General features: G+C 47.3%; 1 protein-coding gene across 2 annotated transcripts in view; it reads right to left on the bottom strand.

Moving 5' to 3' along the window:
* Window positions 1–26,517, bottom strand: part of DMTF1 (cyclin D binding myb like transcription factor 1) — a 95,863-nt gene that overhangs the window by 20,012 nt on the left and 49,334 nt on the right. For both annotated transcript variants that reach the window (XM_075345234.1, XM_075345233.1), the window contains exons 8-14: window positions 24,340–24,449; window positions 23,168–23,396; window positions 21,493–21,644; window positions 18,236–18,445; window positions 7,544–7,623; window positions 7,288–7,446; window positions 5,698–6,075 (exon numbers count right to left, since the gene is read on the bottom strand). In XM_075345234.1, the coding sequence (XP_075201349.1) occupies window positions 5,698–6,075; window positions 7,288–7,446; window positions 7,544–7,623; window positions 18,236–18,445; window positions 21,493–21,644; window positions 23,168–23,396; window positions 24,340–24,449 (1,318 nt within the window). The remainder of the gene's footprint in view (window positions 1–5,697; window positions 6,076–7,287; window positions 7,447–7,543; window positions 7,624–18,235; window positions 18,446–21,492; window positions 21,645–23,167; window positions 23,397–24,339; window positions 24,450–26,517) is intronic.

Below are 26,517 nucleotides of genomic sequence, written 5' to 3'. Positions count from 1 at the left end.
TCTGGAGAGTGTCCAGAGTAGCGTCGAGGCTGTGTTGGCATGCCTCTTGAGAGGGTGCCTTGATCAGCAGATCGTCCAAGTAAGGGATCACCGAGTGACCCTGAGCGTGGAGGACCGCTACTACAGTAGCCATAACCTTGGTGAAAACCCGTGGGGCTGTTGCCAGGCCGAACGGCAGTGCCACGAACTGCAGGTGTTCGCTTCCTATGGCGAAGCGCAAGAAGCGCTGGTGCTCTGGAGCAATTGGTACGTGGAGATAAGCATCTCTGATATCGATTGATGCAAGGAAATCTCCTTGGGACATTGAGGCGATGACGGAGCGGAGGGATTCCATCCGGAACCGCCTGGTCTTTACGTGTTTGTTGAGCAGTTTCAGGTCCAGGACAGGACGGAAAGACCCGTCCTTCTTTGGGACCACAAACAGGTTGGAGTAAAAACCGTGACCCTGTTGCTGAAGAGGAACAGGGACCACCACTCCTTCTGCCTTCAGAGTGCCCAGCGCCTGCAGAAGAGCATCGGCTCGCTCGGGAGGCGGGGATGACCTGAAGAATCGAGTCGGGGGACGAGAGGTGAACTCTATCTTGTAACCGTGAGACAGAATGTCTCTCACCCAACGGTCTTTTACCCATGGCAGCCAGGTGTCGCAAAAGCGGGAAAGCCTGCCACCGACAGAGGATGCGGATTGAGGAGACCGAAAGTCATGAGGAAGCCGCTTTGGTAGCGGCACCCCCGGTGGTCTTTTTAGGACGTGACTTAGACCGCCATGAATCAGAGTTCCTTTGAACTTTCTGAGGCCTTTTGGACGAGGAGAATTGGGACCTGCCCGCGCCCCGAAAGGACCGAAACCTCGACTGCCCCCTCCTCTGTTGGGGTATGTTCGGTTTGGGCTGGGGTAAGGATGTATCCTTCCCCTTGGATTGTTTGATGATTTCATCCAAACGCTCGCCAAACAATCGGTCGCCAGAAATTGGCAAACTGGTTAAGCGCTTTTTGGAAGCAGAATCTGCCTTCCATTCCCGTAGCCACAAGGCCCTGCGGAGTACCACCGAATTGGCGGATGCAACCGCCGTACGGCTCGCAGAGTCCAGGACAGCATTAATAGCGTAAGCCGCAAATGCCGACGTCTGAGTGGTATGGACGCCACCTGCGGCGCGGACGTGCGCGTGGCTGCGTCAATTTTCGCTTGACCTGCTGTGATAGCTTGTAGCGCCCATACGGCTGCGAATGCTGGGGCAAAAGAAGCGCCGATAGCTTCATAGATGGATTTCAACCAGAGCTCCATCTGCCTGTCAGTGGCATCTTTGAGTGAAGCCCCATCTTCCACTGCAAGTATGGATCTAGCCGCCAGTCTGGAGATTGGAGGGTCCACTTTGGGACACTGAGTCCAACCTTTGACCACGTCAGGGGGAAAGGGGTAACGTGAATCCTTAAGGCGCTTAGAAAAACGCTTATCTGGACAATCATGGTGATTCTGGACTGCCTCTCTGAATCAGAGTGGTCCAGAAACATACTCGGTGTACGCTTGGGAAACCTGAAACGGAATTTCTCCTGCTGAGAAGCTGACTCCTCCACCGGAGGAGCTGAGGGAGAAATATCCAACATTTGATTGATGGACGCAATAAGATCGTTCACTATGGCGTCACCATCAGGAGTATCAAGGTTGAGAGCGGCCTCAGGATCAGAATCCTGATCAGCTGTCTCCGCATCATCCACCAGAGATTCCCCCCGCAGAGACCCTGAACAATATGAAGATGTCGAGGGAATTGCCAAGCGAGCTCGCTTAGTCGGTCTGGGGCTGGGGTCTGTGTCAGAGCCCTCAGCCAGGTATCTATGAGAATCCCCGGGGGGACATTGTTGGTCCAACTGAGGGGGGCCAGGGAACAATGATTCAACAGTGTCCCTGTGCTGAGATACCGGTCTGGACTGCAAGGCTTCTAGTATCTTAGCCATAGTCTCAGAGAGTTTATCCGTAAAGACTGCAAACTCCGTCCCTGTCACCTGGATAGTGTTAGCAGGTGGTTCCCCCTGGGCCCCCCCTAGCAGAGGCTCCGGCTGAGTAAGTGCAGCAGGGGCCGAGCAGTGCACACAGTGAGGGTCAGTGGGACCTGCCGGTAGCGGCGTCGTACATGCGGCGCAGGCAGCATAGTAAGCCTGTGTTTTGGCACCCCTGCGTTTTGTGGGCGCCATGCTATTGTCTTCCCTGAGCACACAATAGGGTATATAGCCAGAAATCAACTGTGCACCATACAGTGTAAATAAACATATAATTTATAATTACACTTCTGCACAATGGGGCTAGCACCACAGGTGCTGCTTACCACCCGCTTAAAGCGGTTGTGAGGCCACCAGAATCCCTGCCTGGGTCTCCCAGAATTTGTCCCCCTCTGCAGCGTCCGAGGAGCTGACAGGAATGGCTGCCGGCGTCCTGAGGAGAGGAGGGAGCCGTGGGCGTGACCCAGAAAGTGCGGGAACTGGAGCCCCACTGTGCACAGTGAGGAGGGTGGAGTATGCAAAGCATGCTCCAGCCCTCATTGCTGCTCGTCCCGAACAGCGTCCCGCCCTTCCCCTGCCTGTCAGGGCTGGGGGTGGGAGGAAAAGAGACTAGGCCGCAAAAGCCGGGGACTCGAGTAATAAACGCGGCCGCCGTAAAAGCGCGGCCGCGCGGAAGTCCCCGGCGCACTACAAGTCCCAGCCGCGCCGCAGTGTTAAACATGGCAGCGGCGGTCAGCGCGGTCGTCCCCAAACACAAACACACTCAGCGACGCTGAGTGTGTAATGGCACATTTAACCCGGTCAGCGCCGCGGTCCCCGGTGCACTAGCACACCCAGCAATGCTGGAGTGTTGCTGTGCGCGGTCCCCACGGGGACACAGAGTACCTCCAAGTAGCAGGGCCATGTCCCTGAACGATACCCGGCTCCTATCCAGCAGGCTCCGCAGGAGTTGTGGATGAAGCACGGTCTCAGTGCCTGGAGACCGATAGGATCCCACTTCACCCAGAGCCCTAAGGGGGATGGGGAAGGAAAAACAGCATGTGGGCTCCAGCCTCCGTACCCGCAATGGATACCTCAACCTTAACAACACCGCCGACAAGAGTGGGGTGAGAAGGGAGCATGCTGGGGGCCCTATATGGGCCCACTTTTCTTCCATCCGACATAGTCAGCAGCTGCTGCTGACTAATCTGTGGAGCTGTGCATGTCTGCCTCCTTCGCACAAAGCAAAAAACTGAGGAGCCCGTGGGAGCACGGGGGGTGTATAGGCAGAAGGGGAGGGGCGTTACACTTTTAGTGTAATACTTTGTGCGGCCTCCGGAGGCATAGCCTATACACCCAATTGTCTGGGTCTCCCAATGGAGCGACAAAGAAAGTGCGTCTTATAAAGCGAAAAATACGGTATATAAGATTCCAGTAGCAGTTGTCACATACAAATCAAAAAGTGCAGCAGCACACTGTGTGCACCAAAATGTAAGCAAGCACAGAATCTCTGAGGCCATCAAAGAAACATACGCCTTGTAGTGGCTGGTGGGCGGACATGAATTAGCCAATTTGATAAGAATATCGTATAGTGCAGTAATGAATGTATTGTTTGGGTTTTTTTTTGTTTTTTTAATCTTTGCGCATACAGTGTGCCGATGCACTTTTTGATTTGTTCTTACTGCAGTCACAGCAGCTTGAACCTGCTAACACTTGCTTCATTCTGGTAGTAGGTACTGGTCAGATTTGTTCTTTTTTTGGAATACATGAATATTGGTGATCTTCTTCTGATCTGATCAATCATCCTGCACACATTGGTCTTACGACAGTTATACGCATTTAACCAGCATATAATAAAATGTATGATATACTACAAGAAAGATCACTGCACAACAAAATGGCTATGTACTGCACAGATGTCCAGGACTCTAAAGAAATGCATTTTTTTAGCTGCACTGGCTAATAGCTAAGGGTCCTAGTTGGGAAACTATTCTACTAAATCAGAATTTCCTAAAAGTATATATTAAATGTTTTTAAAATGGATCGTCTTCCTCAGTTGAAACTCTAATAATTACCTTCATATGTAGAGTACCATCAAATGTTTGGATACACCTGTTCATGCAATGATGTTTTCATTTTCTTATTGAATATGCACATTGTAGTTTCAGACCGACAGCAGCAAAACCAACAAGGAAAACATGTATGTTCCTCAAAGTACCCTCCTTTTACACGAATGACAGTTGTATATACCCTTGGCACTCTATCAAGGCGCTTCACAAGATAGTCACCTCGTCCTGAAAGAGTTCCCAGAGGTATTGAGCACTTGTAGGGTGCTTTGCCTCCACTCTGCGGTCTAACTCATCCCAAACCATGTCAATGGTCTCGGTCAAGTGATTGTGAAGGTCACGTAACCTGACGCAGTACTTCATCCCTCTCCATCTTGATCTCATAACCTTTATACAGCCAGGATGTGTGTTTTGGGTCTTGTACTGTTGCAACACAAATGATGGAACAACTGAATGCAAACCAGATGGAATGGCATGTTGTTGTACAATGCTGGGCAAGTGTGCCATGAATTTGCAGCAAATCACCAACAGTGTCACAATCAGAGCACCTGCACAACGTCACACTTCCTCCATTCTCCAGGGCAGGCACCACACCTGTAGAAGCCATCTACTTACCTTTTACAGAATCTTGCAAAGACATGGTGGTTGGTACAACAGTATAGATTTCAACTCCTCTAGTGCCCAGTGCTTGTTTTGCTAGGCCTAAACAATATCTTGTTTGCAGTCCGCAGTAGTGGCTTCTTTGCCACAGTTCAGCCATAAAGTCCTGTTTCTCTGAACAGCAGATGTTTAGATGTGTCTGCTTTTTGACATTTAAGTATCATTTATGATGATCGGAGTTGTTTTCTGTTTGGAAGGCTGGTAACTCTGTTGAACTTATCCTCTGCAGCAGAGGAAATTCTTGGACTTCCTTTTCCTGAGGTGGCCCTCATGAGTTATCTTCATACTAGCTATTGCTGGTTTCATAATTGATCATGAGGGTACCTTCAAGGTTCTGCCAATTTAACCAGATTGACTAACATTTATGTCTTAAAATGTAATGATGGACAGTTGTTTCTCTTTACTTAGGTGAGCAGATCTTGCCATATTCTTACTTAGAACAGATGTATATGGAACTCTGTACCAAACACAGCCACTGCAAACACACCTGACAGTTGCAAACACTTTCTGTAGGCCACTGATTGCACAACTGAACCCTCGACAAGACAAAGGAAGCCATTTCAAGTTATAACCTGATGAAGATACTTGAGAGAATGTCAAAAGGTGTGTAAAGCTGCCATAAGAGAAATATAAGGTTATTATATTCTGATTTGTTTCACACTTATTTCTTTGCTCTTTGTTTCGATAAATGGTTCCTATGTGGTTTTGCTGTCATAAGCCTTAATCTACAGTGTTCACAGTCCAATAAGAACAAGGAAAATAATTACATGAACTGGTGTTTTCAAACTTTGACTGGAAAAGTGTATGTTACAGCTCAGATTGTTTATTATAGTTAAAAGTACATTGACAAATACAGCAAATATACAAATATCGCTCTCTTTCTGTTAAAAAAAAATTGTGGTCAACATTTTCGATATCTAAAATAATTTTCCTTTTTCAGACATAATAAAAACCCAAAACACAGGAAGGAAAGAACCGCTTTCACTTAGAACATCCTTACTTCTTTGTCATAGTTATCAGCCAAGTCAATATGACTGTCATCTGTCCTTCTGTCAGCGCTTGGCAGGTCCGCAGCATGAGTTCCAGGATGATGTAGCAGTTTCACATTACCCCTGATGCCCATATTTATGGACTGCTCGGTGCAGTATAAAGAGTCCCGGCTGACGTTTATATCTGTGCGGTGCATCTCTTGGGAAAGGCAGTCTGCTTTCAGAGATCGCTCACCACTATGCAAGTCATTTAGCTGTACGTGAGGATCAACAGAAAGCTCAGTCTGAGCAAGGGGTGAAGAGAGGTCAGAGGCTAGCGTCCGAATTATAATCCCTGGTGTATGACAGTGGACTGTCACATTGTCACTTGCATTTAGGAGGTTTTCAGGCTGTGAATAGATACAAGAAAAGCAGGTTACTTTTCAGTCTTTTAACAGAGCAAAAGAAACAGTATGTCTCCAGCACATCAATACATTCAAACTGACATCACCATTGAAGTCCCAACAACTGACACAGTAGGAGAAGCAGATACACTAGAAGGCCAGGGCCACACAGGGGATCTACTGCGATTCTTGCATGACACTCGGCTCACGCTGGCAGTACAGCAGGAGCCGAGTGTCATGCGAGTGTCCCTGCGACTGAGGTCTGATCATACGATCGGACCACAATTGCGGGAGGCGGGCCGGCGCTGCGGAGGGGAGGGAGGGATTTATTTCCCTCTCTCTTCCGTTGCGGGCTATTGCCATTCTCGCCTTGCACTCCAGGTACACCGGTGTACCGCGAGTGCAGTGCGATGTTTCTCTCTCCCCATTGACTTGAATGGGTGCGAGAGAAACAAGACTCGCCTTGCAATCGCAGCATGCTGCGATTGTTTTCTCGGTCCGATTAGGGCTGAGAAAATAAATCGCTCATGGGTGCTGACACACAGGCTAATATTGGTCCGAGTGGAATGAGATAAAACATCGCATTCCACTCGCTCCGATTTTCATGCCGTGTGGCTTAGGCCTAATAGTTAGGACATGGGCCAACAACAGCTTTTCCAAGGCGTATGCCAATGGCTGATAATAGGCAGTTCCATGCATGATTGGTTTGGTGGGCTATGCTTACGGGAATGGCCAAAACTGGAATTGGTGGAAGTAAAACTGTTTGGCAGCACTGATGTGGAAAATGACAGGCAGGAAAGGTAAAAACAATGACAAAAGTATATGGGGATCACTTGGGTGGTCATTACTACAAGTCAGTTGACCTTTTCATTCAATGGTAAAAGTACAGTCTTTTAGGCGACTGAATGCATAAGAGTAAAAATTACCTATACTAAGCTGTGATTTTTACTTCACAATGATAGTCTATAGGTGATGTATCACATAATCACCTTTCCTGCCATGTTTATAGTCCTAAAGGACCACACACCATCTATGGTTTCCCATAATGGCTTGACAAAAAGTAACACTGACATCTACTGTATGCAAATACTGCCCTGTCCAATAAGGTGCTCTCCAAAATAATATATTTACTGAAATCTTATAATAAAAGCTGAAACCTGAAAAGCATCTCCATTAATGCTCATCCCCATACCCTATACACAAGCGGTGAATACTCACAGATAAGGCATGCACAATAATCTGCTCTGGTGATGCTGGGGAGGTGCTGGAGGTCAGGGTCACACCTTGGTTCGATGTCAGTGTTAATGGAAGACTTTGGCTAGAACTTGTCTGCAGGATGAAGGTGCCTGAGGTGCCACTTGGCTGTAAATAAAAGGACTTGGGGGAAGATACAGAGTTAATTTTAAATAGAGTTTTGATGTTATCTTTTCATTTTATAGTAACTAGTACATTGTGCTAATAAAAATCTACTTACTGGTAAGATCTCAAATGTCTGCAGTGTTCCTGCTGAGAGCGAGTCTGGGTCAGCATTAGGAGAGGAGGATTCAGGCGAGGCTATAATAATGGGAGAACAATAATAATGAAGCATTTCTATTTGAAAATGATGGACTGTAAAACTATTAGTGCATGCAATTCATTCCATTAATGTATTGATTAAAGGGGCACTAGTCTGACAACCACTTCTCAATCCCTAGGATTCCCCCCAGTAAAATAATGACATATATACTCCCCTCCAGTATTGGCGCCGTTCCAGTGCAGGGGGGACTACCTCTTCCAGAGAAAGTGATTGAGAAGGGGTTGTCCGAGTAGTGGACAAGGCCATTAATAAGAGATTAAAAGATAAATCTCTGGTTATTACATAAAATGGCTAAAGCATCATCTTGGGAAAACTGATGCATTGTATACTCTATAGAGGTCCTTGGTAATACATATCTGGGGATAATAAATGTGAAGTCTTAATTAGGAAGACATGAAAAAAAAAAAAAACCTGGGCAGCAAGGAGGATACATGAAGTACCCATGCTTTTTGTGTGAATGGGACAGCCGGGATAGGACTCACTAAAGCCAAAACAATTGGCCATCAAGAACATCTTTACAATCTGGACTAAAGAACAAAGTTGCAGAGAACTAAAGGTCTCCTGACACCACTCCACATTAAACTTGAACTGATGAAGCAGCTTATGGAACCTCTACTGAAAGAAGGAGAGCCTTTTAAGTACAAGTGCATCTCAATAAATTAGAATATCCTCAAAAAGGTAATTTATTTCAGTAATTCAATACAAAAAGGGAAAACACATTATATAGCGTCATTACAAGCAGATTGATCTATTTCAAGTGTTTATTTCTGTTAATGATGATAATTGTGGCTTACAGCCAAAGAAAACACAAAAGTCATCTCAGAAAATTAGAATAATTAACACAACATCTGCAAAGGCTTCCTAAGCATTTAAAATGGTTCCTTAGTCTGGTTCAGTAGGCTACACAATCATGAAGACGACTGCTGACTTGACAGATGTCCAGAAGGCAGTCATTGATACACTCCACAAAGAGGGTAAGCCACAAAAGGTCATTGCTAAAGAAGCTGGCTGTTCACAGAGTGCTGTATCGAAGCATAATAATGAAAAGTTGAGTAGAAGGAAAAAGTGTGGTAGAAAAAGGTGCACTAGCAACCGGGATAACTGCAGCCTTGATAGGATTAAGAAAAGGCCATTGCAGCACACACAGACATATCCAGGATATGGGCTACAAGTGTCACATTTGTTGTGTCAAGCCACTCATGACCAATAGACAATGCCAGACGCGTCTTAGGCTGCTTTCACACTATGTCTTTTTAACAGGCGTCCTGAACGTTTTTTTGCTGCAAAAGCGGATCCTGCTTTTACAGCAAAAAATGCATGCAAACACATGTCTTATTTTGCAGGATCCTGTCACTGGATGTTTAGGGGCGGGCATTGGAGTCATGTGATCGGGAGTGAGGGGAACTAAATTTGCCAGACTGGGAGCCGGCATCTGACAGCTGCGAGGCTCGTAACCAAGGTAAACATCGGGTATACTTGCTTGGATACCCGATATTTACTTTGGTTACAAGCGTCTGCAGCTGCTAGGAGCCGGGCTCCCTGCACACGTTACCAACGTAAACATCGGGTAACTAAGATAAGTGGTTACCCGATATTTACCTTGGTTACGAGTGTCCGCAGCTCTCAGGTGGGGGAGAGGGAGGGGGGGAGACAGAGAGAGAGGGAGGAGAGAGACAGAGGTAGGAGAGAGATAGACTGATCACGGGCCTGGCTTCTGTGCATGCTCAGTAGAGCAAGCAGGATCCTGCCTATCAGCATGCCAGCGTTCACATGCGTTTGCATGCTGTTTAGTCAGGATCCAGCAATTTGCAGAAGTTGGACGCAGCTCAAAAACGCTACAAGTAGCGTTTTTGAAAGATGTTAAAAAACTGCAAGTCGCTGGATCCTCACTATAACGCACGCAAACGCAGGTGAACGCATGTTAACGCGAGTCCATTGCAAATGCATTGAAATGAAAACGCATTTGCACTGGATCCGTTTCTGCGTTAAAAAAACGTTCAGGACGCATGTTAAAAAGACGTAGTGTGAAAGCAGCCTTACCTGGGCCAAAAAGAGAAAGAACTGGACTGTTGCTTAGTGATCCAAGCTGTTGTTTTCAGACGAAAGTAAATTTTGCAGTTCATTTGGAAATCAAGGTCCTAGAGTCTGGAAGAAGAGGCACACAAGAGAGTGGAGAGACACACAATCCAAGCTGCTTGAGGTCTAGTGTAAACTATATTTGTTCACCAAATTGGCAAAACCTGATAGGAATATAGCATCAAGCAATATACAAGAAACATCTGATGAAATCAGAACAGCTGCAACTCCAGACTAATCATAAAATAAATTTTTAGTAAACACATTAATAGACAATGTTTTACAATTTAAAATAAGCAGGTATTTCACAGCGGTTTCACCTACCAGATCACTGAAATAACACTAATTACAAATTTAATATGGTCTTTCATAGATTAGGTTTTATAAATATACATAATTAGGTTTTATAAATACTATAAAACCTAATTTTTGAAAGACCATGTTAAATTTGTAATTAGTGTTATTTCAGTGATCTGGTAGGTGAAACCGCTGTGAAACACCTGCTTATTTTAAATTGTAAAACATTGTCTATTAATGTGTTTAATAAATATTAATTTTATGATTAGTCTGGAGTTGCATCTGTTCTGATTTTATTAGATATGTTTTGAGGTCTAGTGTGAACTTTCCACAATCAGTGATGGTTTGGGGAGCTATGTCATCTGCTGGTGTAGGTCCACTGTGTTTTATCAAGACCAAAGTCAGCGCAGCCGTCTACAAGGAAATTTTAGAGCACTTCATGCTTCCCACTGCCGACAAGCTCTTTGGAGATGGAAATTTAATTTTCCAGCAGGACTTGGCACCTGTCCACACTGCCAAAAGTACCAATACCTGGTTTAATAATAACAGTATCACTGTGCCTGATTGGCCAGCAAACTCTCCTGACCTAAACCCCATAGAGAATCTATGGGGTATTGTCAAGAGAGGAGATGAGATGAGAGACACCAGACTCAATAATTCAGACAAGCTGAAGACTGCTATCAAAGCAACCTGGGCTTCCATAACACCTCAGCAGTGCCACAGGCTGATCGACTCCATGCCACGCCGCATTGATGCAGTAATTCAAGCAAAAGGAGCCCCGACCAAGTACTGAGTGCAGTTACTGTATATACTTTTCAGTAGGCCAACATTTATGAGTTTAAGATCATTTTTTCAGTTGGTCTTATATATTTTAATTTTCTGAGATAATGACTTTTGGGTTTTTGTTGGCTGTAAACCATAATCATCAACATTAACAAAATTAGATCACTGTGTGTAAGGACTATATATAATGTATGTGTTTCTATTGTTGTATTGAATTACTGAAGTAAATAAACTTTTTGAGGATATTCTAATTTATTGAGATGCACTTGTAGTTGTGTGCCAAGTTTCAAGCCCTGTACAAAGAAAAAATGAAGGAAGGCATTTTTGGGAGTCTGGATATTAGGAAACTCAAAGGATGTCGTGTTCGAAAGAAATATGAAAGCTGTCAAGAAAAGGGCTTGGAAAGAAATTTCTACGTTAAAAAACAAAGATGCAAACTTTAAGTCTATTCAAGGAGAACATGCTGAAACGTTTCAAATCCTTGAGTTGTCTGATGAATCTGAATTTACATGTTTTACATTCCCATTTGGATTACTTTCCTGAAAACCTAACAGCAAGGAGAAAGATTTCATAAGGATATCAAGGAGATGTAACAACAAGACCAAGGTAGATGGAACGTGAACATGATGGGGACTACTGCTGGATGCTTCACAGAGAAGATCTGCAGGCCTTCTATAAGAGAGAAGGTATCAAGAGAAGCTTTGAAGTGAAAGAAGGGAATTTTGTTTACTTACCGTAAATTCCTTTTCTTCTAGCTCCTATTGGGAGACCCAGACAATTGGGTGTATAGCTTCTGCCTCCGGAGGCCACACAAAGTATTACACTTAAAACTGTAAACCCCTCCCCTCTGCCTATACACCCCCCCCGTGCATCACGGGCTCCTCAGTTTTGGTGCAAAAGCAGGAAGGAGGAAACTTATAAATTGGTCTAAGGTAAATTCAATCCGAAGGATGTTCGGAGAACTGAAAACCATGAACCCAGAACAATTCAACATGAACAACATGTGTACACAAAAGAACAACAGCCCGAAGGGAACAGGGGCGGGTGCTGGGTCTCCCAATAGGAGCTAGAAGAAAAGAAATTTACGGTAAGTAAACAAAATTCCCTTCTTCTTTGTCGCTCCATTGGGAGACCCAGACAATTGGGACGTCCAAAAGCAGTCCCTGGGTGGGTAAAAGAATACCTCGGCAATAGAGCCGTAAAACGGCCCCTTCCTACAGATGGGCAACCGCCGCCTGAAGGACTCGCCTACCTAGGCTGGCATCTGCCGAAGCGTAGGTATGCACCTGATAGTGTTTCGTGAAAGTGTGCAGACTCGACCAGGTAGCCGCCTGACACACCTGCTGAGCCGTAGCCTGGTGCCGCAATGCCCAGGACGCACCCACGGCTCTGGTAGAATGGGCTTTCAGCCCTGAAGGAACCGGAAGCCCAGAAGAACGGTAGGCTTCAAGAATTGGTTCCTTGATCCACCGAGCCAAGGTTGACTTGGAAGCCTGCGACCCTTTACGCTGGCCAGCGACAAGGACAAAGAGCGCATCCGAGCGGCGCAGGGGCGCCGTACGAGAAATGTAGAGTCTGAGTGCTCTCACAAGATCTAACAAGTGCAAATCCTTTTCACATTGGTGAACTGGATGAGGGCAAAAAGAAGGTAAGGAGATATCCTGATTGAGATGAAAAGGGGATACCACCTTAGGGAGAAATTCCGGAACCGGACGCAGAACCACCTTATCCTGGTGAAACACCAGGAAGGGGGCTTTGCATGACAGTGCAGCTAGCTCAGACACTCTCCGAAGTGATGTGACTGCCACTAGGAAGACCACCTTCTGCGAAAGGCGTGAAAGAGAAATATCTCTCATTGGCTCAAAAGGTGGTTTCTGAAGAGCCGTTAGCACCCTGTTCAGATCCCAGGGTTCTAGCGGACGCTTGTAAGGAGGGACTATGTGGCAAACCCCCTGCAGGAACGTGCGTACCTGCGGAAGCCTGGCTAGACGCTTTTGAAAAAACACAGAGAGCGCCGAGACTTGTCCCTTAAGAGAGCCGAGAGACAAACCCTTTTCCATTCCGGATTGAAGGAAGGACAGAAAAGTGGGCAAGGCAAATGGCCAGGGAGTAAAACCCTGATCAGAGCACCAGGATAAGAAGATCCTCCACGTCCTGTGGTAGATCTTGGCGGACGTTGGTTTCCTGGCCTGTCTCATAGTGGCAATGACCTCTTGAGATAACCCTGAAGACGCTAGGATCCAGGACTCAATGGCCACACAGTCAGGTTGAGGGCCGCAGAATTCAGATGGAAAAATGGCCCTTGAGACAGTAAGTCTGGTCGGTCTGGTAGTGCCCACGGTTGACCCACCGTGAGATGCCACAGATCCGGGTACCACGACCTCCTCGGCCAGTCTGGGGCGATGAGGATGGCGCGGCGGCAGTCGGACCTGATCTTGCGTAACACTCTGGGCAGCAGTGCCAGAGGAGGAAATACATAAGGCAGTCGAAACTGCGACCAATCCTGAACTAATGCGTCTGCCGCCAGAGCTCTGTGATCTTGAGACCGTGCCATGAATGCCGGGACCTTGTTGTTGTGCCGGGACGCCATTAGGTCGACGTCCGGCTTCCCCCAGCGGCAACAGATCTCTTGAAACACGTCCGGGTGAAGAGACCATTCCCCTGCGTCCATGCCCTGGCGACTGAGAAAGTCTGCTTCCCAGTTTTCTACGCCCGGGATATGAACTGCGGAGATGGTGGAGGCTGTGGCTTCCACCCACAGCAGAATCCGCCGAACTTCCTGGAAGGCTTGCCGACTGTGTGTGCCGCCTTGGTGGTTGATGTATGCCACCGCCGTGGCGTTGTCCGACTGAATTCGGATCTGCCTGCCTTCCAGCCACGGCTGGAACGCCTTTAGGGCCAGATACACTGCCCTTATCTCCAGAACATTGATCTGAAGGGAGGACTCTGGCTGAGTCCAGGTACCCTGAGCCCTGTGGTGGAGGAAGACCGCTCCCCACCCTGACAGACTCGCGTCCGTCGTGACCACAGCCCAGGATGGGGGCAGGAATGATTTCCCTTTCGACAAAGAAGTGGGAAGAAGCCACCACTGAAGGGAGGCCTTGGCTGCCCGAGAAAGGGAGACGTTCCTGTCGAGGGACGTCGACTTCCTGTCCCATTTGCGGAGAATGTCCCATTGAAGTGGACGCAGATGAAACTGCGCAAATGGAACTGCCTCCATTGCTGCCACCATCTTCCCTAGGAAGTGCATGAGGCGCCTCAAGGGGTGCGACTGGGCTCGAAGGAGAGATTGCACCCCTGTCCGTAGTGAACGCTGTTTGTCCAGCGGAAGTTTCACTATCGCTGAGAGAGTATGAAACTCCATCCCGAGATATGTCAGCGATTGGGTCGGTGTCAATTTTGACTTTGGGAAATTGATGATCCACCCGAATCTCTGGAGAGTCTCCAGAGCAATGTTCAGGCTGTGTTGGCATGCCACCCGAGAGGGGGCCTTGACAAGCAGATCGTCTAAGTAAGGGATCACCGAGTGTCCCTGAGAGTGTAGGACTGCTACCACTGTTGCCATGACCTTGGTGAAGACCCGTGGGGCTGTCGCCAGGCCGAAAGGCAGTGCCACGAACTGAAGGTGTTCGTCCCCGATGGCGAAACGCAGGAAGCGCTGATGCTCTGGTGCAATCGGCACGTGGAGATAAGCATCCCTGATGTCGATTGATGCTAGGAAGTCTCCTTGGGACATCGAGGCGATGACGGAGCGGAGAGATTCCATCCGGAACCGCCTGGTTTTCACGTGTCTGTTGAGCAGTTTGAGGTCCAGAACGGGACGGAAAGATCCGTCCTTTTTTGGCACCACAAACAAGTTGGAGTAAAAACCGTGACCCCATTGCTGAAGGGGAACAGGGATCACCACTCCTTCTGCCTTCAGAGTGCTCACCGCCTGAAGAAGAGCATCGGCTCGCTCGGGGGGCGGAGATGTTCTGAAGAAACGAGTCGGAGGACGAGAGCGGAACTCTATCCTGTAACCATGAGACAGAATGTCTCTCACCCATCGGTCTTGGACATGTGGCAACCAGGCGTCGCAAAAGCGGGAGAGCCTGCCACCGACCGAGGATGCGGTTTGGGGAGGCCGAAAGTCATGAGGAGGCCGCTTTGGGAGCGGTTCCTCCGGCGGTCTTTTTAGGACGTGACTTAGACCGCCATGAATCAGAGTTCCTCTGACCCTTCTGTGGCCTGTTGGACGAGGAGAATCGAGACCTGGCTGAGGACCGAAAGGACCGAAACCTCGATTGTACCTTCCGTTGTTGAGGTCTGTTTGGTTTGGACTGGGGTAAGGACGAGTCCTTTCCCTTGGATTGTTTAATGATTTCATCCAATTGCTCGCCAAACAGGCGGTCGCCAGAAAATGGCAAACTGGTTAAGAACTTTTTGGAAGCAGAGTCTGCCTTCCATTCACGTAGCCACATGGCCCTGCGGACTGCCACCGAATTGGCGGATGCTACCGCCGTACGGCTCGCAGAGTCCAGGACAGCATTCATGGCGTAGGACGCAAACGCCGACGCCTGAGAGGTTAAGGACACAACCTGCGGAGTAGAGGCACGTGTGACTGCATTAATCTCAGACTGACAAGCTGAGATAGCTTGGAGTGCCCATACGGCTGCGAATGCCGGAGGAAAGGACGCGCCGATAGCTTCATAGATGGATTTCATCAGGAGCTCTATCTGCCTGTCAGTGGCATCCTTGAGTGATGCACCATCTGCCACTGCAACTATGGATCTAGCCGCCAGTCTAGAGACTGGAGGATCCACCTTGAGACACTGAGCCCAACCCTTGACTACGTCAGGGGGGAAGGGATAACGTGTGTCATTAAGGCGCTTAGTAAAGCGCTTATCTGGAAAAGCTCGGTGTTTCTGGACTGTATCTCTGAAGTCGGAGTGATCAAGAAACGCACTCCGTGTACGTTTGGGAAACCTAAAATGGAATTTCTCCTGCTGAGAAGCTGACTCCTCAATCGGAGGAGCTGGAGGAGAAAGATCCAACACCTGATTGATGGACGCTATAAGGTCGTTTACTATGGCGTCCCCTTCAGGTGTATCAAGGTTAAGAGCGGCGTCAGGATCAGAGCCCTGATCTGCCACCTCCGCTTCATCCTCCAGAGAGTCCTCATGCTGAGACCCTGAACAGTGTGATGAAGTCGAGGGAAGCTCCCAGCGAGCCCGCTTAGCCGGTCTGGGACTGCGGTCCGTGTCGGAGTCCTCACCGTGGGACCTATGAGTCGCCCCAGGAGCACTTTGCTGCTCCAACCGAGGGGGGCCTGAGGGCAATGATTCAACAGTGCCCGGGGCCTGTGTTACCGGTCTGGACTGCAAAGCTTCTAGTATCTTAGCAGACCATTTATCCATAGACTCAGAAAGTTTGTCAGCGAATACTACAAACTCTGTCCCTGTCACCTGGACAGTGGCAGCAGGTGGTTCCACCTGGGCCGAGGGTCCCACCAGTGGCAGAGGCTCCGGCTGAGTGAGTGTCACAGGGGCCGAGCATTGCACACAATGAGGGTAGGTGGAACCTGCAGGTAGCATAGCCGCACATGAGGTACAGGTTGCAAAGTAAGCCTGTGCCTTGGCACCCTTGCTTTTTGCGGACGACATGCTGTTGTCTCCTCTTAGAGCAATCAGAGAGGGTATATAGCCAAAAGCAAATAGTGCGGCCGTACAGAGTAAATGTATACAATATAAGCATATAAATATACACTTCGGCACCCAGGGGGGCCAGCACCTAGTAACAGGTGCGGCTTACCGACCGCCCTCAGCGGTTGTGTGACCACCAGATTCCCTGCCTGGGCCTCCCAGAGCTGTGGAGCTCGGTGTTGTCTCCCCTCTGAAGTTCTCCAGCGTCAGAAGTGCAGATAGCAATGGCTGCCAGCGTTCTGAGAGGAGGAGGGAGCCGTGGGCGTGCCTCAGAAAGTGCGGGAATCTGGTGCCCCACGGTGCTCAGTGAGGGGGGAGGAGGATACTAAGTATGCTCCAGCCCTCAGCGCTGACGTCCAGTGCAGCGTCCCGCCCTTACCCCTGACTGGCAGGCCCGGGGGCGGGAGTATGCGGTACTAGGCCGCAAAAGCCGGGGACTAAAGTTATAAGCGCGGCCGGCAAACAAGCGCGGTCAGCGCGGTAGTCCCGGCGCACAAACACACCCAGCAGCTGCTGCAGCGTCCATTACACAGGCGCTCTATGCGCCGTCCCCAAGGGGACACAGAGTACCTCAGAGGAGCAGGGCCTGTCCCTGACGATACCCGGTCTCCTGTCCAGCAGATTCCCCCAGGGGCTGCGGAGGGAGCACGGTCCCAGTGCCTGGTGACCGGTTAGGATCCCACTTCACCCAGAGCCCCTAAGGGATGGGGAAGGAAAACAGCATGTGGCTCCAGCCTTTGTACCCGCAATGGGTACCTCAACCTTAACAGCACCGCCGACCAGAGTGGGGTGAGAAGGGAGCATGCCGGGGGCCCTGTTATGGGCCCTCTTTTCTTCCATCCGATATAGTCAGCAGCTGCTGCTGACTAAATTGTGGAGCTTGCGTGCATGTGTGCCTCCTTCAACACAAAGCATAAAAACTGAGGAGCCCGTGATGCACGGGGGGGGTGTATAGGCAGAGGGGAGGGGTTTACACTTTTTAAAGTGTAATACTTTGTGTGGCCTCCGGAGGCAGAAGCTATACACCCAATTGTCTGGGTCTCCCAATGGAGCGACAAAGAAAAGGAAAATACGCAAGAATTAATTTCCAATAAAGTTGCTGATGTAAAGATTTTTCTTGTTCATCTCGCTTGTACGTAATTCACTTGCATTTTGTGCAAAATCCTTACATCATGGTTACAAATGAAGTGTTTTTTGTTTTTTTTTGTTTTGTTTTTTTAAATCAGGGCATAAGGAAACAAGAATCAGTCTTTGGATTTGAAACAATTTTCATAAACCCAAATTTTGCATGCCTGTATTATTAAAGGGAATCAGTCAGCATGTTGTAGGGGTTAAAACACAGATTGAAGCTATTATTAAGCTGTGAGTTGTTTACTTACAAATATTATTTTAGCAGCAGGACCTTATCATTGCTGGGACTATATCAGCTACACCAGCATGCGCCTTCAAGTTCAACCAAACCCCCTCCTCTGGAAAGCAACTCACTGTCAATAGACAATGTACATAGAGAGCTGTGGAGTAGGTGGGGTTAGCTTTCTGAGCTTTGCTACATCTAAGAACTGTGATTGTGTCACAACTGTTGCACCCAGTAACCTGTGATACATTGTTGAAATCAGAGTCTCTTCTCCTGCATAATGCTGCTATCAGATTAGGTAAAACCTGCTGACAGATTCCCTTTAACATTTTGATATGAAGAATATACTGTACAGTGTATGCAGTTTATATCATCAACAATACATTCCCTAGTGCTTACAAAGGTGGGTGATTTGTACAGGGATCTGTAACGCAGCCATTGAACTTTGCGGTAGGCTTCGGCTCTCTTCCAAGTGAGCCACTCGTATCTGTACATGCTGCACACTGGAGGCTCCGCTCTGGGGCTGGATGTCTGCTTTGTTCTCTAGCTCCTGAGCACCCAAGAGAGTAGTTTGGCTTTCATGCAACTGTCTTAGTCCTTTTATTAATACTGGGGAAGAAAAAAAAAATAAGAAATCCACTAGTCAAGTCTATAAAGACATGCCATGGTAATGTTTGAAATGACAGCAAGTTGTGAGATGTAGGTTACTGACTCAGCCATCTGAGCTGTCGAGCTCGAATGGTTCATCTGCTGCGAAGACATCTGTCATTAAACACCAAAAACCTGCTGCCACAATGTAGACATGTCAGATGTTATGGGTCCAGAAGCTAAGGCCCCACAGAGCTCCTAATGAAATATTTAGCTTAGTATTTAATTGTTGGCATTTTTGCTTCTTCTCATGCTTTAAGGCTATGTGCGCACTAGAAAAGTGATTTTTCTTAAGAACATTTCTTGAGAAACTTCTGGGACTTTAAGATTACCGCACCTGCGTTAAAAAAACGCACCAAAACCAAGGGAAAAACGCAAGCGTTTTTGCCGCGGTTTTTCCGCAGGTTGGTCCCTCCGGTTTTTTATGCTGTAACTGCAATAAATTATATAGATAATAGATAGATAATCAATAGATAGACAGATAATGGATAGAGGGAAAGATAGATACATAGATAGATAGATAGATAGATACATAGATAGATAATAGATGTGAAAGACCTATATAATGTCCCGCCCCCCTGCATATTCTAAGCTGGCACCCTTTAGTGACTTTCATGTGGCAGTAAAGGGTGCTTAGCCTTGTATTTAGCCAAAAAATAAATAATTAAAAAAAAAAACTACGTGAGGTCCCTCCTATCTTTTGTATCCAGCTAGGGCAAAGCAGAAGGCTGCAGCCTGCACACCACAGCTGGCAGCTTTACCTTGGCTGGTAATCCAAAACAGAGGGCACCCCACGCTGTTATTTTACATTAAATAAATAATTTAAAACAAAAAACGTGGGGTCCCCCCCAAATTGGATCACCAGCCAAGGTAAAGCGGATAGCTGTGGTCTGGTATTCTCAGACTAGGGAGGTCCACTGTTATTGGACACTCCCCAGCCTAAAAATAGCAGGCTACAGCCGCCCCAGAAGTGGCGCATCCATTAGACATGCCAATCCTGGTGCTTCGCCCCAACTCATCCCGTTGCCCTGGTGCGGTGGCAAACGGGGTAATATATGAGGTTGATGCCAGATGTGTAATGTCACCTGGCATCAAGCCCTGGGATTTGTGATGTCAAGCGTCTATCAGATACCTGACATCACTAACCAAGTCAGTAAGAAATAAAAAATAGACAACAAAAAAAGTTTTATTTGAAAAAAACACTCCCCAAAACATTCCCTCTTTCACCAATTTATTGAAAAGAACAATCAATTCCAGGTCTGGCGTAATCCAATAAGGGGGTCCCAAGATGATCCATACCATAGTCAATGTCCCAGTCAATGAAGAACAGAATGTTCCCCATTGGCTGGGAGAGTAATGCAGTGACCTAAGCTAACATCAATAGGTAAGCCCAGGTCACTGCAGGGGATGACGAGAGCTGCCATCAGGAGGTTAGATGAGATCATTACCTGCAGTGACGATCTCCTGCACTGCTGACGTCAGCGCTGTCACTGCCTTCTATGCCCGCCGCGTTCTCAGCAGTATTGCGAGAGCCCATGACGTCATCGCTAGTGACAGTCTCGGGCCGCCCGCGAGACGGGCATAGAAGGCAGTGACGTCAGGAGAGCAGGAGATCGTCACTGCAGGTAATGATCTCATCTCGCCTCCTGAACGCATCGCTTGTCATCCCCGCGGCTGCCAGCACTGCAGCGTGAGAAGCTGCTGATACTGCGGGCAGACACTGACACTGCAGTGCAGGCAACCGCGGAGCGGGAGCGGGACACAGACTGCACGGGCACCCGCCGGAGGTCACACGGAAGTGCTTCTGTGCGGCGTCCAGGGAGTGTGATGTGTGTTTATTCTCTGCTCCGCTTCCTCTTCCTGTCATAATGACATCACTTCCCTGCAAAACACAGGCAGTGATGAGCATTACCGCAGGTAAATCGCGGCTATACTGAAGGTATACCGCACATCATTTGCTACCTGCGGTATACCCCCGGTATTTCGCGATTACATTACAGTGAATGGAGTGAAATATCACAGGTACCTGCGGAAAAGAAGTGACATGCACATTTTCTCAAGTAATTCTGCAGAAAGAATTTTCTTGAGAAAAAAATGCAGTGTGCGCACAGCTATTTTTTTTCCCATAGGTTTTGCTGGGAAATGTCTGCAGAAAGATTACAAACATTTCTCAAGAAATTTCTGCAGCAAAACCGCGGGTAAAAATGCAGTGTGCGCACAGGGCCTAAAGAAAGGACTTTTACATCATCATACGACTTGTACATCGCTCTCAGAGTAGAGAGTAAAATTTTAGGCGACAAAAAGGGACCCAATGCTCACCGCTTCATTTTAGGAATGCGTGGGATTTTTAGTACCTTGCCCCTCACTAATGAAAGCTTATGCACTGCCATTATGATATATCACAAGTTTTGTTACACGACAGCTAGATTTGAACAGTTTATAGACGCCACCTATTGTTGTCTTCAAGACACTGCAATTTTCCTTTTATTTGTTCCTTCTGAGGTTTAACTCTTATATTTCCATTCACACAGCAATTTGAGACCTTAATTGTTTTTTATATAGCAACGTTTTATCATTTCTTTTGGGGGAATGACAGGGTTGGTGGAGAAAAAATATTTTAGGGTTCCGTGAATTTTATTCATTTTGCAGATTAAATAGCAGGTTATAATAAGACTACATTTTCCTAAACACCTTTTGGCACTTTATTATTGCCTGTGAGCACTTTAGGAATAGTCAAACGGAGATATGGTAACCCGATGGGATCTTACACTATGCAGCTGCAGGCCCTTTTTAGGGTCTTGGCAACAATTTGACCTTCTGCTATGGTGTTGAGTTGTGCCGACATAGTCAGATCAAGAGCCCACCGTTAGGAACCACAGTCAGCATTATCTGTGGCATCTACTAGGTTTAAAGGCTGGGATCAGAGTAATTTATATTCACAATACTGGTTTTATAAAAAATACGATCATCAGATACTTAAATGCAATTCACTGACAAAATTACTATACCAGGAAAGGACACATCTTTGTGGTTCGCAATCTGCCGTTTGACAGTCCACCATTTACTTCGGAGCCACTGCGGAGATCGAACACTGCTCCAACCTTCGGACAATATATCCCAGTTAATGTCATTTTCATCCAACACGCCAAGTTCTGCTATTCTGGTTGAGAGGAAAGGGATATAATGAGAAGATTTTTCATAAAGGACTGGTAATGTATGATAACGGTAGTTTGCACAAAATTCTATAGAAGAAGAATGTTGAAACAACAGCCTAAAAGACAAATTCTTCACTACTATTGCTAATTTTCCTTCCATTTATTATATTTTATTGTTTTAGGTTTATAATATATATTATAGATATATAAATAATGCAGTATTTGATAATCCAGAGCAAAACTGAAAAAAGATACTTTATAAATTATAAAGCAAATCGATTTCATTTGCTGGCCTCCGCATAGCAAGACATGGCCTAATTTATTAGGAGACATGTACGTCAATAATTTAGGAAAATGTTCCTTCAGCATGCTGAAAAAAAATGCTGGTTTTCATTAAACACCCCTCTTTGTGTTTAAAGGACCATTAAATGTACAATTTTTGCATGTTCCTGACACAATCCGTGTGGTAGAGATCCTGCAGAGAACACATGGGTTTACTAACGGGTAAACAGTGGGGAAGGAGGTAAAGGGGCTCAGAAGGATTAAAAGTGACTTCCTGGGACATACACAGCCAAATACTTATATATTTCTTATGTTTGACTGTCATATGACACAATACAAGTCGAAAGGAAAAGAGAAGATTAAATGGGTTATCTGGGACTTTGGTTATTTTTTCATATGTGGCTAAGAACTTAATGGCAGGTAGTTACCAACTACCTGCCTGTTCTGCCCGTCTACAATGTCTGCTGGATCAGGCGGTGTGGTGACAGTGACTCGCCTTCTTCCTTTGACCTCACGTCAGAGCAGCTATCTCTCTTCCGGTGTACTCTGCAGATTAACAGGCTGGCTCCCCGCTGCCTATCCCCATGACATCGGCAATGACAATCTGTGGACAGAGCAGAGCCAAAGAGAGGATGCTGTTCTGTTCACGTGATGCCACCGGAAGCAGGATTGCTGGCAGGAACAGTCCGTGACTGCTCTGAGTCGGCAGAGATTGTCGGCAGGCAGGACAGGCAGGTAGCTAACAACTACCTGCCAGTAATTTCTCAGCCCCATATGAAAAAATAATCAAAGTCTCGCATAACGCCTTTAGAGGACGTGAAATGGATTTAGTCACATTAAAAAGTTGTCCAAAATACTAGTATACCGTAACAATCTTGAAGCAAGAAAGAGTGGCATTTACCTATGATGTCTTGTATCTTTATTTTAGATAAAACATAGCAGCTAAGGAGGAAGTTGATGCATGTAGCCGAGGTAGACCAGATGAAATGCAGAGCAGCGCAAAACAGCCGTCGTCTACATGCACCAACTTCCTCCTGCTGTAACATAACTGTTATGTTTTACCTAAAATAAAGATATAAGCCACCATTGATGACTGACGCTCTTACTTCAATAATTTTTCTTTATCAAGCAGACAGCCACCTGTAAGAGTATTACAAAGTGAAAAGCGTTGGATTTGTTGCATGCCAAACGTCATTGTCACTTTAAAGCCATTCAGTAGTTGCCCACCCGCGGCTCTAACACATACCTTAATATGAGGTTGATTTCATCTTCTTTGGTCCACTGTGTTCCACCACTTTGTTTCCAATTTAAATAGTTCAACCACTTAGAGCGGCACTGCTTTTCCGAACGTGACCCCATCCGTTCTGCCACGGACGCCCAAGAGACCCCTTGTGTGACAATGTCACCACTTTCTGTGCCAGTAAGTTCATGTACAACATCTGTTAAACGCCGCTCCTCTTCATCAGTCCATTTCCCTAAAACCCCATACATAAAGTCTGAGACAATCGGCCAAAAACCAGCAAATTATTAAGACTTGTATTAGATGAAGACTAATATGGAGCAAGCAATATTGTTTACTGCAGCATGGCAATCTATAAGTAGGCTGCATAGGCACCACACAAACTAGACTGCAAGTTCCCTGGTTCCCCTTTACGATATCAGCGGTCTCGGAGGTGATTTTCTGACCCGTTACACTCAACTGTGCACTAAACGGACTATTATATTACTGACTGTACACTCACTGGCTGTGGCTTTTATATTAGCCTGTGAACTGAAGCAGATTTTTTATAATAGGCGGTGGAATGACTGACAGCAGCTCTTACAGTAGACTGTAGACAGGACGGCTGCAGCATTTACAGAAAAAAATATGCTCTACATCTTGGCTACCTGCAACTGCCACTAGAGGGAGTGTAAGAGCCAACTGCACGTTATACACCCACCTCAATAATAACACTAAACTCACAAGCTCCCTCTAGTGGCTGATGCAGGCAGCAAGGAAATTATGTTTTGCAAATTTTAAGCTATTCACAGAACTGCTGATCTGTGGTGTCCCTAAGTAAATGGCTCCGAAATGTGCTCTGACTTCTTCAGTACTCTCAGACAATGAGTAAAGCTCTGATTTGTATGCAGGGCAGTCCGTTCATGTCCGACGAGACATTTCAGAGCCCCATTCTTATAATTGGTGAGGGTTCCTAAAGGTAAAATACAATGATAGTGTGCAAGGTGAAGTTTTGACTACTGTGGACAGGTGATAACTTGCAATGTTGGGAATAATACTTTATATCTAAGTCTGGGCAGCTGAATATGAAAATAAGTGCCTTTGGCAACAGCCTGTAAATACATAATATAAGAAAATCAAAAGTAAAACCAGTACAAATCCATCTGAAATGACAACATTATAGTGGGAAAGACTTGCACCTGTTTTACAGGTTTCTTTCATTAGTCGACATCGATCCTTTACAGAAGAGGCACTCCGGCCCAGAGCAGCGCCTATCGTCGCCCAGTCATTCCCATGCTTCACCCGAAGCCTGAAAAAGAAAGAGAAAACAGATAAAAAGAGAATTTTGTTACTTACCGTAAATTCTTTTTCTTATAGTTCCGACATGGGAGACCCAGACCATGGGTGTATAGCTTCTGCCTCCGGAGGACACACAAAGTACTACACTCAAACGTGTAGCTCCTCCCTCCTAGCATATACACCCCCTGGTAGCCAGTCCTAGCCAGTTTAGTGCAAAAGCTGAAGGAGGACATCCACCCATAAGTAGAGATAGAGCAAAACCCGGAACAACCGGAACCTCTGTCTACAACAACAACAGCCGGTGAAAACACACGGAACAAGAAACCTGCCAACAGGCAACAGGGAGGGTGCTGGGTCTCCCATGTCGGAACTATAAGAAAAAGAATTTACGGTAAGTAACAAAATTCTCTTTTTCTTCATCGTTCCTTATGGGAGACCCAGACCATGGGACGTTCCAAAGCAGTCCATGGGTGGGAATAAACAGAAAAACTGAGAAGTAGGCGAAACCTAACTTCACAAATGGGCGACAGCCGCCTGAAGGATGCGTCTGCCCAAGCTCGCATCTGCCGAAGCATGAGCATGCACTTGGTAGTGCTTCAAAAAGGTATGCAGACTAATCCAAGTGGCAGTCTGACAGACCTGCTGAGCCGTAGCCTGGGCCTGAAAGCCTAAGAGGCACCGACAGCTCTGGTCAAGTGTGCCTTGATCCCCGGCGGGAGAGGCACTTGAGTACATTGGTAGGTATCGGAAATGGCCGACCTAATCCAACGAGCCAGGGTCGGCTTAGATGCCGAGAGGCCCTTACGCTGACCAGTGGTCAGCACAAAAGAGAGGTGCACCGCCTAAGAACAGCGGTGCGAGACACATAGATCCGGAGCGCCCGCACCAGATCCAGAGTATGCAACGCCTTTTCAAGCGATGAACAGGAGCCGGACAAAAGGAAGGCAGGGAAATGCCCCGGTTAAGGTGGAAGCAGCAACCACCTTAGGGAGAAAGTCCGGAGTCGGACGGAGAACCACCTTGTCTTGATGAAAAACCAAAAAAGGGATGACTCCGAAGAGAGTGCAGCCAAAACAGAGACTCTTTTGAGGGAAGTTATGGCCACTAGAAAGACCACTTTCTGTGAAAGACGAAACAAAGAAACCTCCCTAAGAGGCTCAAAGGGGGGTTTCCGGAAGCCGTGAGGACCGGATTAAGGTCCCAGGGCTCCAAAGGCCGCCGGTAAGGCGGAATGATGTGAGATGCGCCCTGCATGAAGGAGCGCACCTGAGCCAGCCGGGCGATACGCCGCTGGCACAACACTGACAGAGCCGAGACCTGTCCCTTGAGGGAATTGAGGGATAGTCCTAGCTGCAGACCGGACAGTAGAAGGGACAGGAGGGTCGGCAAGGCAAAAAGGCCAAAGGATACTTCCGAGCTCGAGTCATAGTGGAGATGACTTCAGGAGGGATACCAGAAGTCGTCAAGATCCAGGACTCAAAAGCCACGCCGTCAATCTGAGAGCCGCAGGATTCTGGCGGAAAGACGGACCTCGTGAGAGAAGGTCTGGACAGTCCGGGACATGCCATGGCACCTCTACGGACAGATGGAGCAGGTCAGGGTACCAAGCTTGCCTGGGTCAGTCTGGAGTAATGAGAATGACCCGACGGCCCTCCATTCTGATCTTGCGCAAGACTCTGGGCAAGAGCTAGAGGGTGAAACACGTAAGACAGACGAAGCTGGGACCAAACTTGAACCAGTGCGTCTGCTGCAAAAGCCTGAGGATCGTGGAGCAGAGCCCACTCGCCGCTGTCCACGGTTTGACGGCTGAGATAATCTGCCTCCCAGTTTTCCACGTCTGGGATGTGGACTGCGGATATGGTGGACTAGGAGTCCTCCGTCCACTGAAGATGCGTTGAACCTCCAACATTGCCAGGCGGCTGAGTGTCCCGCCCTGGAGGTTGATGTAGGCAAACGCTGTCGCGTTGTCTGACTGGACTCGAATGTGCCTGGCCGCCAACAGATGGTGAAAGGCTTAGAGAGCTAGAAACACAGCTCTGATTTCCAGCACATTGATCCAGAGGGCTGATTCGGACAGA

This window comes from Anomaloglossus baeobatrachus, chromosome 4, assembly GCF_048569485.1.
Source record: "Anomaloglossus baeobatrachus isolate aAnoBae1 chromosome 4, aAnoBae1.hap1, whole genome shotgun sequence".
Taxonomy (NCBI): Eukaryota; Metazoa; Chordata; class Amphibia; order Anura; family Aromobatidae; genus Anomaloglossus; species Anomaloglossus baeobatrachus.
The sequence above is the reverse complement of the archived record's forward strand: the minus strand, read 5'-3'. Positions and strand labels throughout refer to the sequence as shown.